This window comes from Giraffa tippelskirchi, chromosome 12 (genome assembly GCF_054371585.1).
Source record: "Giraffa tippelskirchi isolate mGirTip1 chromosome 12, T2T-mGirTip1v1.2.pri, whole genome shotgun sequence".
NCBI classification, from domain to species: Eukaryota; Metazoa; Chordata; class Mammalia; order Artiodactyla; family Giraffidae; genus Giraffa; species Giraffa tippelskirchi.
The window spans coordinates 35,652,375-35,665,541 of record NC_137286.1 but is presented as its reverse complement, the minus strand read 5'-3'; the positions used below and the strand labels follow the sequence as shown (position 1 = coordinate 35,665,541).

The following is a 13,167-nucleotide window of genomic DNA, read 5'->3' as shown; positions in this document are numbered from 1 at the left end:
TCAGTTCCCAACCATTTGGCTGGGACTCTAGACTAGGGCAGTCTTGGCCCCAGACTGCTCTTCCTGTATGTTAGGGACTTTTTCAAATTTCACAGCTCAGTCCTTTGTTAATGTACTTACTTACCTTTTTTTGGTATGCAATACAAAAGTTAGTTTTCTCTTATTAGTATTCATTTCTGTTCAAATTTTGTTAAGTGGTTAGAACTTCTCACAAGTTCATCAGGTCTTCTTGATTTGGGGTTAGGAAAGGTCACAGACCAAAGGAATTTCCTTCATAAGGCTTTTTAGGCTCAATTTGAGTTTTGCAAGTGAAGTCAAGCACCTCTGTTTTTCTCCCTAATGGGGAGTGTAAGCTCTTGCTATTCAAACCTGCACACACATACAATTTTCTTGTGGTTCTCCCATATGGAAACCATAGGCAGAAATGACTCACAAATGAAACGTGAAAGACAGATTAAAAAACTATACTTACTTAGGAGGAATTCGTGAAACAGTGTTCACATTTGTGACTGGGACCACGACTTGAAGAATGTGTTCAAGGGCTGTTAATCCACCAGCGGCTTGAAATGCAATCTGATCTGCTACATTCTAAATAGAAATACAAAGAGAAATTAGCCCAACTTCCCAGACATAAAATTATAACCAAATGAAATAGTTAGTTGTGGCATGAAATATTCTGTTGGTTCAATTATTCTATAAACACTTATTGAATGCTTACTCAGTGCTAGGAATTACAGGTCAAAAGTGGTGAACAAAAAAGATCATGGTTGCTGTCCCCTGTGAAGCTTAAAATTTAGTGGATGAGACCAACATTAATCAAATACGTACAGCAATTTCCACTATAACAAGTACTCTGAAGAAGAAGGAAAGATGTGCTATGAGAACAGTGGGGAAACCAACTCTATATTGGGGAAAGGGTCAGCGCAGGCTTTTCTGGGAAAGTTGAGGTTTTGAGACAGGCAAAAGGAAAGCGAAAGGGATGAAGCACTCCAAGCATGGGAAAAAATCATTTTATAGATAACTTTTTAACAATATTTTAAAAAATTGGATCTTTTTGGTTAATTACCACCTAACAAGATAAATTGACTTCCACAAAGATTTCCTTTGCTAGAACTTTTCTCTTTAGTAATACAAGATAATGTAATACCTAAGCAGTTAGTTGCATCCTTTTCTTTTTTTTTAAAGCCACTTCAGCTATTTTAGGGAGAATATTACGTAACCATTTTAGAACTCAACCTATGATTTTTTTTCTAGACAACTTCTGAATTATATACAGTTCTTGTGGAAAGGATATCTAAGTTCTTTGCCTTCCTCTGGCACGAAGAAGGCAAGAGTTTTTAAACATACGCAGAATCACTGTGTCAAATATGTGAAAAATAGGATGGCAACCTGCTGTGGGCTGAATTGTGTCCCCACCCTCTGCTGAGTTCTAACGTTGAAGTCCCAACCCGGAGGACCTCAGGATGTAACTGTGTTAGAGGATAAGAAATTCAAAGAGGTGATTTAAATTAAAATGAGGCTGGTAGGATGGGGCGGTAACCCAGTACGACTGGTGAACTTATCAGAGAAGAAGAGACACCAGGGACACACAAAGAAAAAGGCTGTGTGAGGACACAGCAAGAAGGTATGTTTTACAAACCAAGGAGAGAGGCCTCAGGAAAAACCAAACCTGCCAACACCTTGACCTTGGACTTCAGCCTCCAGAACTGCGAGGAAAGAAAGTTCTTCTATTATATTTAAGCCACCCAGTCTGTGGTACTTAGTCATGGCAGTCCTAGCAAACTAATATTCAACGTCTCTATTACACCTTGCATTTGTTTTAATAGTATTCTCACAGTTATCAAGCCTTGAAATGTCTTTGAAATACTGAGGGACTTTTGGCAGGGGGAGGTGGCAGGGGGTACTTGGCAGAGAGATATGAGTTATTCACAAGCTCTGCCAAACATGTTGGCCTGATTCTTCTGATACTCAAAGCAAAATGCTCTGCCTGCTTTATGTGGACTAGCAATGATTGGTTCCAGAACATGTCTGGAGTTTGACAGTACAATATCTTAATCATTTATTTATTCCTTCTTGGTACACAATAAAATACAATATAAGACTATAAGAAGTTCATCATGAATCCCAGATAATCACTTATAAGTCCCAGATAAGACTTTAATGTTAATTTTTAAGACTAACAATTAAAAACTTATGTTATTAATGAAAAAATGTTTCCTTGAAATAGAACAATCAGAAAACTGAAAAACTAGGTGCTCAGTAATTTACTTAAAACCATAATGCTGTGACCGTTCTTTCTTCTTATGCTGGGATGTCAATACAAATAGAAAATAGTAATAATTTTGTATTAGTACGTCACATACACAAACTGCACTAATCATAACCATATAGCTATATCATAACTATATGGCAAATTGAACACACCGTGTAACAATTACAAAATTAAAAAATAAAGCTCTAAAACATGGCATATTATCCCTGATACCCATCCTACTCAGTCCTTTTGTCTCCTATTCAGTTCTATAAAAAAAGACTCACACTCCAAATATTCTACAATATTTAACTTTTCTTGCTTGACTTTTTTTTTTTTAATTGGAGTGTAACTGCTTAACGATGTTGTTAGTTTCTGCAGTACTACATAGTGAATCAGCTATATATCCTTCCTCTTGATCCTCCCTCCCACACAGCCCCTATTCCATCCCTCTAGGTCATCACAGAGAACCGAGCTGAGCTCCTGTGCTAGGTAGCAGGTTCCCACTAGCTAGCTATTTTACACAAGATAGTGTATATGCTGCTGCTAAGTCGCTTCAGTCGTGTCCGACTCTGTGCAACCCCACAGATGGCAGCCCACCAGGCTCCGCCATCCCTGGGATTCTCCAGGCAAGAATAGCGGAGTGGGTTGCCATTTCCTTCTCCAGTGCATGAAAGGGAAAAGTGAAAGTGAAGTCACTCAGTCGTATCCGACTCTTAGTGACCACATGGACTGTAGCCTACCAGGCTCTTCCGTCCATGGGATTTTCCAGGCAAGAGTACTGGAGTAGGGTGCCATTGCCTTCTCCGATAGTGTATATATGTCCACACTATTCTCTCAGTTTGTCCCAGGCTCATTCCCCCATGATTTATGTGAACAGAGCACAAGTTTGTTCTCTATGTCTGCATCTCTATTCCTGCCCTGCGGCAATGAATACTGGGGTACATGTGACTTTTTGAATTCTGGCTTTCTCAGGGTATATGCCCAGTAGTGGGATTTCTGGGTTATTTGGTAGTTTTATTCCTAGCTTGTTAAGGAATCTCCATACTATTCTCCATATTGGCTGCACCAATTTACATTTCTTCCAACAGTGCAGTAGGGTTCCCTTTTTCCCATATCCTTTCCAGTATGTGTTTGTCGATTTTTTTGATGGTGACCATTCTGACTGGTATGAGGTGATACCTCATTGAAGTTTTGGTGTGCATTTCTCTAATAATGTTGCTCTATTATTCTCCCCCCACCCCGCTAAATTCAGTTTTATTGCCTGTAGCAGTATTTAGTTCATATTCCTTGCTGTATAGTATTCCCTTATCTAATTATATACCTCAACTTATTTAAATGTTTCAGTGTTTCACTGTTGATTGACATTTGGGTTGTTTCCACTTTGAAACTCTGGACAATGCTGCTTTCAACATTTCTGTACACGTGTCTGGGCACATGTGACATGTAGTTGTGTTGAGTATATGCTTAAGGGTGGAACTACTGGGTCACAGTGCATACACAGGTCCAGTGTTATCAGTTATGGCTCAACAACTTTCTAAAATATTCAGAACAATTCCTGTACACACTGCAGTGCAGTGATGATTTCAGTTATTCTAAATTCACATCAAAACTTGGCTTTACCAGTTTTTTTTTTTAAATCCTTTAGTCATTTCAATGGGTGTATATTGGCATTTGAGTGAGGTTTTTGTTTGTCTTTCCCTAATAATAATGAGGTTGAACACCTTTTGTTTACTGTTTTGTTTTTTTTTTTTTTAATTTTGAAGATCACTTTACAATAGGGTGAGGGCTCAGATCATAAGGATATCATTCAATTAAATTTGATGAGTGCTTATCAAGTTCTGAACGTTTCTATTACCCTAGAGATTTCCCTCATGCCCTTTTCACAGTCAATCCTTACTCCTTGAAGCAACCACTGATTTGATTAATGGTACCATAGGTTATCTTTCTCTACTGTAGAATGTCATATAAAGGAGATCATATAGTACATACAAACATTTAAATAGGTAGTGATAAGTTATCCTACAAGCAGTTTATCAGAGCCAGGCCTAGGGTAGCCTGGGCAGCCTAGGGCAGCATTGGAAGCCTGGGGAAAATGGCAGAGGGACTCTGAGTTATAAGGGGGAAGTAAACACGTACATTCGTCTCCTTTCTTCTATACTCAAGCAGGAATTATAGATAAAATATTTAATAATATTTAAAAAATAACCACATTAAAAGTAAGGGAAACATCACTGTAAAACAGGGATGGAAGAGCTGATAATAATGCTTCCCTGGTGGTCCAGTGGTTAAGAATTTGCCTTGCAATGCAAGGGACACAGGTTCTATTCCTTGTCTGGGAAGACCCCACATGCTGCAGAACAACTAAGCCCGTTGCCACAACTACTGAACCGGCACTCTGGAGCCCGCGAGTCACAACTACTGAAGCCCTTGTGCCCTAGAACCCGTGCTCCACAACAAGAGAGCCCACCACAATGAGAAGCTCGTGCACCGCAACTAGAGAGTAGCCCACGCTCTCCACAACTAGAGAAAGCCCATGTGCAGCAATAAAGGCCCACCACAGCCAATACATAAATAAGTAAGTAATTCTTAAAAAAAACCCACAGAGCAAGAGGCCAACTTTCAGTAGACTCTTAAAAGAACATCTGCCTTTCTAGACTCTTCCCCAGCTTTCACAGTGATTCAGGCTCAAGTTCCGAATACTCCTCTCCTGTTACAGCTCTTCACTCTTGCCGCTTCTGTCCACGCCTGCTCTTACCATGTCAGTTCAGGCTCTCCTGGTCTCTTGCTGGAGGCCCTGCAGCAGCCTCCTAATTAGCATCTCTGGATCCAGGCTCACAGCAGCCCCATTCTCTAGGGCTGTGTTTCCCAAACCCTCTAACACAAGTCAGATGTTTTGTTTCTTTGGTTTTAAGATTTTCACTCCATTGTGACCAATACTTTTGTGAAATATTATACAAATGAGGGAATATACTAAATTTGAGCCCACATTTTAAAATATTGGATGAAAGTCATGAAATTCCTCTTGATTTGTAAACTTATCTCACCATGTTCTAGCGACAATAGCCTATGGACTCCCTTTTGAGTAGTCCTGCTCTGGATGCCTTTATATGCAATGAAGATAACATTATCAAGAGTAAACGTGATCACACTACTCTGGGGGTAGAACATGTGAATGATTTCTTCCTCACCGTGTACTGAATGAGGCCCAAATTCTTTTGCACAGGTCTTCAGAATCTTCCTTGCCATGCTCCTGCCTCTCTCTCAACCGAATTCCCCATATGGCCCATGCTCTTCCACACCTCTGTGCTTTGGGGTATACCATTCTTCTCAAAAGGGATGATCCTCTAGCTTTTCTTCTTTGTATCCCACTAAACTTAGAGCTTCTTGCAGTTGGGGATTATGTCTGTTTTATCATCACATCCCCAGCACTTAGCAGAGGAGGGTGTACTCAGCAAATGCCTTATCAGTGGTTGCTGAATGACAGTTGTGAAAAAGAAGACTCACAAAGGTATTTTAACACAATTTTAACTGTGAAAACACAGGCAGTCAATTGCTCTAGTATGAGCCCAGGATAAAATTCCCATTCCTGTTATTGCATGTAGCCAAATGGAGTAGTTTTTCACCAGGATGGAAATGACCAAACAATGAAATTCAGGTTTTCAAGACTGAAAGACATGCTCACTTTGAGACTCCTCAATAGCCGTTAAGGAAATACATTCTCCACTCATACTCTGTTTCAATATAAAGCCTCTATAGTTTGATACTTCTCAACTTACAAACAAAGTATGTCATACTTTAAGCCAAGCAGATGCACCAATCGATGCAATCTGTCCACAGAGAAACAAAACAGCACTGCCGCTGTTCTTGTAGACCTTTCCACAACGGGAGGGAACTGGGTCAGCACTGCAAAAGTGAGGGGGGAAAGGACTGAGGGAAAGCAGACCATCTTAATGTACACATCTATGCCTTAAAAACAAAACAAAATAAACTCAAAGCCTTTCATGCAATGCCAACAACATGGATGTGACCTCTTGAAAAACTTAACACATGGGCTCTAATAGACATTAAGCAGGAAAAAATAAGCTGATTTCAGGAACATAAAGGACACTGAAAGCCAAATTTTTTACTAAAGTAGTATTGAAAATTGAAGTTCTAATTTGTCATTTGCAACTTTTCAAGGAAATAAAGCAAAAAAGCAAAACCAACTGTGGAAAAAAAAAAATTCTCACAAGTTTCTCCCCAGAGTCAAGGGCAGTTCTGGTTATATACACTTTTGGATTACAGATCTAACAAGCCACTTTGGATTCTCTTCCACAGAGCATGGCTAAACGGAAATAATGGTCAGTGTCCTAACTTCTCCCTCATGCCCCACACCAACTCCTATTCATGCCACCATCTCTGCTCTTCCCAGGGCTCCATTTCTCTTTTTGCAAGCTCAAGAGTGGCAGCTGACTTATCTCTGCAGCCCCAGTGCTGGCATAGAAAACAAATGGTAAATTCTTGATGGGTGAGTAGCTGAACAAAAGGATGAATAAACAGAAAGCCTTCTCTCAAACAGCAAAAATGTCCTGTGAGATATGACAGTTTAACACAACATAGGGGCCTGTGAGCACAACAAGGAGGAACATCTCCCAGTGGATCTCACTGCCTAACGCAGTGCAAATGAACAGCTCTCCCTCTCTCTGTACATAAGGCAGACGAGGCAATTCTCTGATAGCCTATGACAGAAAGGGAAAAAGCACACTGGCTCAATGATGACTTCCCCAAATGTTAAAACCAAGGGGGTAAAACATCTTCTTAAGCATATGGTGTTAAACACTCTATGCAAATGAAAAATGAAGATTACTTTCACACAATAATTCAGGTAGACTAAAGGACGCAGAGAGCCTTCCTCTTCCTCTCCATTCCCACCACATCAGCTCCTTGTGCCAATCACGTGGTACTTCCTATACACTGCTCTCTTTATATTCCTGGATGCCACAATGAGGCTGGATGCTCCTCAAATACACAGTTATATACTTGTTCCTATGCCTCTCAGTGTCTAGAAAAAAGCAGATATACTAAAAATGGGGACGAGATGGTTGGATGGCATCACCGACTCAATGGACGTGAGTTTGAGCAAACTCTGAGAGACAGTGAAAGATAGGGAAGCCTGGCATGCTGCAGTCCACGGGGGTCACAAAGAGTCACACACGACTGAGTGACTGAACAACAGCAAATTCTCTCTATCCATCCTGTCCCCTTCTCAGCTTGTAATGTTCAAACAGCAATCTCTCAATCCTTTAAGACGCAGATCAAATCATTCGTAACATTTTCCCAAGTCCCCTCAACTAAAGTCAAAGGTTTTTGTCTTTGTATTTCTCTCATGGCCCTTCTCACATTTGATGTTATCCCAGAGTTTTCTGTGTTCATGCGCTACATGAAGCCTAAGCTCTCCTCCCTCTGCGTTCTCAGTCGGGGTCAAACTCAGGATGCACATACTAGAGACACCAAGCAAAGTCTGTTAACTGATCGCAAACATCTCATCTAGAAAGGTGAACTAGGTATTTTTCTTTTTTTTTGCCATCTCTTTTCCAAATACTCTGCATTCAGATAGAAATTATGAAATCAGAACTTTCATAAAGAACTTCATCGTTCTGATTTGAGCAAGAAAAAAAAAATGCCTCTAAAGTGGAAACCTGTGGCTTTACTTGTGTATTCAATACCTGACATAACACCTTAATAGCTCTGCCTTCCTTTGCTCCCTCCCACTGTGAGACTGACAACTGACTAATAGGCTTACAGGCTCCATTCTAATAACCCAGCTTAGCTAAAGGCCAACAAAAAAGGACAGCTTCAATCTGAATTACATGGCCTAGGAATCCATTCAATTATTGACTAGAGTAACTGTTATTACCTCTCCCAATTAAAGGAGAGGCAGCTGTTAATCTTTGGTGGCCTGCAAAGGCTGGTGGCCTTTGTACTTGACTTCTCTATAGACAGTAATTACGTTCTTTGTGATCAGAGAGGAAGGCCTTCCTAGCCTTTTAGACAGAGGCAGCAGATGGGGAAAACTGTTTTCATGTTCATTAGCAGGATAGGCTAGATTTGTTTGGAGCATCTGGTGGTACCTTAAGACCTGTTTAGAGACAATACAAGTAGGTTTTGGCAGTCCACAAGTTCAGAACTTAGCAGCCCAATTAATAGAAACAAAAAGATTCTGGGGTGAATTTTTTCATGGTTGCTTTCCCATATGGAAAAGTTTCCTAACACTTAAAGGACATCATCTCTACTCAACTACGATTTTCACTGGTTATTGTCAGCTTAAAAGAAGCAAGCATAATGAACTGAGACTCCTTCTACTGTGTATGATTTTTCTCTCCTAAGCCTTCTAATGTTGGCTTCTTCATATTCCTATATCTACATAAAGGTTTGGCTCAGCTTTTCAGCTATAGACACTCACATCTGAAAGAATCAGTTTCTGGGATTAAGATTATCACAAGGAAATTGTAAATTTGTGGGACTGTGGTGACAAAAAGTGGTGTAAAATCATAAGCCACAGTTTGAAGGTCTGGGTAATAAGGTAAGTGGTGCTGAAAGAGGCTGGAAAAGCTTTCTGAAGATGAGACGAACCATTCCTTTGTGATGCTAATCGGAACATGGACCCTTTGGAAGGCTCTCCCTGAGGGAGCTGAACTGTGCCATGTTTGACCTGTTTGGACTACGTGAGGCAAGGGCAGGGTGAGTGAGGGGGGGTGGAGCGGGAATTGAAGGATGGAAGCAGAACATAAGGCCTGAGGGCTCTCGTTCCTTCTCTTTAAACCATTGTGAGACAGATGACCAAAGATTAGTCTATAGAGTTTACGACTGCAATCCAACAAAACTCACAATGAAGTTATTTTCATCTTCCCTCATCTTCACACTCCACAAAGCTGCCAAGTGGCAGGCACTGGGTCAGGCCCAGCACTCATAGCCACAGTGAGAGACAGACCTAACAGATCAATGCAACGCTGTGAAGTAAGCGCTATGAGGAGGGGATGTACAAAAAGCTGTATGCACACAGAGGACAAGGTCTTCAAGATACAACGGGGGTCAACGTGAACAGTTTTCTGAGTTATCATGCTATCAAACTAAAAGACAAAGGACTCGGTCGAGGACCTACATCAGAGGTGCCTTGTGCAACTCCTTTATTCTCCCACCATTCCCAACTTCCAGGCTACCCGGTGCTTTATGGGAGAACTTGAAGAGTCCGACTACAGCAGTTCCTTGTTTTCCTTGTTCCTGCATCTAATCCATTCTAGATGCTTTAAAGTTGGGAAGCAAAAGAAACTCAGGACCAAGGAGACCAAGGAGAATCTGTTTGGGACAAGTGAGTGATACAGACAAGAGCCAGTAACAAGGACAAACTTCCTCAGCCCAGCAGCTCCCAAGGAGCAGGACCTTGAGAGCTCAGAGGCTCTTGTTCACTGAGATGGCAGGAAAATGGAGACGAGTGTTCCCAGAGGCCTCTGTTCTCACTCCACGGTAACACTTGCACTTCCTGACTGATTTTTCTATTAAAATTTAATTGTAAAGTAGATCATAGTGTTTATCTATTTAATCACAAGGTAGACTGCGAGCTCTTTGACAGTCGGGATGTTTATACAGGGTCTAGAAAAAGTAGGTTTTCAATAAATAGCTGCTGAGTACAAAAGTACAGTCTAGTTTCTGGGCTTCAACATCAGCAATTCTCTTGAGAGGAAAGAAAACTCATGAATCCACAATGACAAAGAAAAACGCTTAGAAACATTCATGTGCCTGGCAAAGGCAAGGCAAGGATACAGGTAAGCTAGAAACTATGGTTGATAAGGCAAGGCCAGCCCTGGGGTTAGGCCTGCTTGAAGGGGACAGGCCCAGAGAGGAAAAGCCAGGAATGTGAAGGGCAATGGCAAGGCCTTTGTTGACATCTTTGCTGATGTCCTGCCCTACCTGGCATTCATCCCCTCCTCCCAGTTCTCAAGGAAAGTAATGACCCAGGCCTTTATGTCCTAAAGAAGGGAGGGGGAGAGCAATTTTCTCAAAGTGCCAACATGGAAGGCTGAAAGTGAGAAATTCAAGGGCTTACCATGTGGCAGGCGGTAGGCTGTTATCTTATCTAAGCCCTCAAAACATCCCCGTATAATGCAATGATGATGAGGTCTGAATCATCATCCCATTAATGAAATAGAGGAGTCAGTTACTTGCTTAAATTTTTACACCTAGCAAGTGGCGGAGCCAGGGATCAAGCGAGGTTTATCTGACTTCCAAGGGCACAATGTATCTACATCAAGAAAGCTGTGGGAAAATCTAGTGTGTGGCTATAGGAGTGCACTGGACTTTTGGCACACTTAGCACTAAACATCCCAGTTCTGTAACATCTTGGACTTGATGCTATTTTAAAATTTCAAAGAACATTTTATTTTGAAACAGTTTTACATTAAAGAGTTACAAGGACAGTAGAGAGTTCCTATATACTTTAGTTGAGCCTTCCCTCATATTAATATCATGGCACACTTATCAAAACTAAGAAATTACACTATACTATTAATTAAACTACAACCTCATTTGGATTTCCACTAGTTTTTCTATTGATGCCCTTTTCCTGTTCCAGGATCAAATCTGGAAACCCACATTGCATTGAGCTCCATATTACTGGGAAGACATGATGAAGTTACTTTTAGCATTACAGAGGGAATCCTGAGCTCTTATATTAGCATTCACTAGCAACTAAAAAAAAATTTTTTTTTTAATTCTTGAAATAATCCAGACTCAGAGAATGTAAAGGAATGTCAAGTTTGACTATCACAAGTAAATAAAAAAGGAAATGAGAGCTAACCAGATTCTGAGGGACTGAAATACGAGTAGTACTTTATCTGGTGGCGAAGTTCTTGAGACTGTCAGGAAATGGGAAGAAATGTGCACGCAGCAGGAGGGCAGCAGGCCCTGGGTGAGGAGGAAGGGAATGTGGGACCAGGGTTAGAAGAGACCCCAGGTGGCCCAGGATGGGCTCCCCCTGCAGCTCCAGTCCCAACTGGCCTTCAGGACTTTTTATAGCAGAGGGCTGGTTTTCAAAACCCTTTCCTTTCTGATTATCAGTGAAATCCAGCAAAGACTTCCAACTGGAGCGTGATACAGCTTCAGAGTCTTCAAAGCATGCCTTCTCTACCTGTGCCCAGGATAGGATATTTATTGTAAGATTTTTTCCCCAAGAAGTAGCGAGGTTAAAAATCTTGCAGACAGAAAACAACAAAATTCTGTAAAGCAATTATTCTTCAATTAAAAAAACCAACACACACACACACACAACCTTGCGATAGGGCACTAGGAAAGTCAGGTACAGTTGATTTTAGAAATGATCCTGCTAGGAAGCACTGTGTCTGCTTAATTTAGTCCGAAGGAAATGAAAGGGGGGAAATAGCTAGTGATCACAGGCAATCCATTTCCCAGATGGATTATCTGGAGTCTGCACTCTGGTTCAGCCCCTCCTGGTTCTCTAGCATCTAAAGTATAGAGGGAAAATAGAGGAGATAAAACCACTGCTAAATCGGTTACTAAAGAGACTATCCAATACAAAACTGGCAAGGAAGAAGGCAAAAATGAGCAGCTTTTCAGATTTTGGACTTCAAGATGACTGTATTAATTTATACTTTAGTTAGCTTCCCTGGTAGCTCAGCTGGTAAAGAATCTGCCTGCAATGCAGGAGACCCCAGTTCGATTTCTGGGTCAGGAAGATATGCTGGAGAAGGGACAGGCTACCCATTCCAGTATTTGTGGGCTTCCCTGGTGGCTCAGCTGGTAAAGAATCTGCCTGCAATGTGGGAGACCTGGGTTTGGTCCCTGGGTTGGGAAGATCCCCTGGAGAAGGGAATGGCTACCCACTCCAGTATTCTGTCCTGGAATTCCATGGACCAGTCCACGGGGTTGCAAAGAGTTGGACATGACTGAGCAACTTTCACTTTTTCTTTTCATACTTTAGTTAGATGAAATGTAAACTGCTTTACTACACAGAGCTTCTGTTCCCCATTAAGATGTTGCAAACAAGATGTTCTTATGTAGAGAACAGTGTAAAAGACTTTTTCAGAGTATCTGGTCTTCTTGATTTTGCTAAAGCAAGTATGTTCATGTTTACTGAAGGGTTCATGCTGCCCCACTGAATTGTTACACTAGAGATGCTCTGAGCTACCGCTTTTAGGTAGCACGAATAAGATAAGACCTTTTCTAAAGCTGAACTAAGATGTTTAAAAGTCTGCTTATTTAAGGCAAACAAAACTCAGAGGATTCATTAAGTCTGGAGAACACCAGAACATTACAGAATCTTATTTCTTTATAAAAAGGCATATATGTATCTCTTTTTACAGGGAATACTCAATTTCATCTAAAGAGAAATTTGGTGGTCAACTTATATTTACACAGCCTTTAGTCTGAGGTGTGTTTTAGTTTTAAGTCAGCATGCAAGTCCATGTCCTCCCATTATGGAGAAGTAAAGTCATCAGTTAAAAAAGAAATGTAAAGATCCTAAAACGAGTCCATACTTTCGGAGACATTCATGTGTAAACATTAAAAGGTGTACAACCTAGGAGGCCTTTTCAGTAGGGACAGGGAGAGGGCTTTGAGAAAGATGGGCAGAAATGATATTTCAGACTGTGAGTTCCTTGTGGCACAAATAGTGTGTGTTTTCTTGTTTTTAAGGAACTAGGGCTTCTCTAGTGGCTCAGTTGGTAAAGAATCTGCTTACAATGCAGGAGACCGGGGTTCGATCCCTGAGTCAGGAAGATCCCCTGGAGAAGGAAATGGCAACCCATTCTAGCACTCTTGCCTGGGGAATTCCATGAACAGAGGAGTTGGGCAGGCTACAGTCCATGGGGTCACAAAGAGGTGGGACATGACTGTGCGGCTAACTTGTAAAGAACAGAGGT

General features: G+C 41.2%; 1 protein-coding gene across 30 annotated transcripts in view; it reads right to left on the bottom strand.

The window, feature by feature from the left end:
* The window catches only part of SCAPER (S-phase cyclin A associated protein in the ER), a 407,833-nt gene that overhangs the window by 145,450 nt on the left and 249,216 nt on the right, over positions 1 to 13,167 (bottom strand). For all 30 annotated transcript variants that reach the window (XM_081549564.1, XM_081549573.1, XM_081549582.1 and 27 more), the window contains one exon: positions 473 to 588. In XM_081549564.1, the coding sequence (XP_081405690.1) occupies positions 473 to 588 (116 nt within the window). The remainder of the gene's footprint in view (positions 1 to 472; positions 589 to 13,167) is intronic.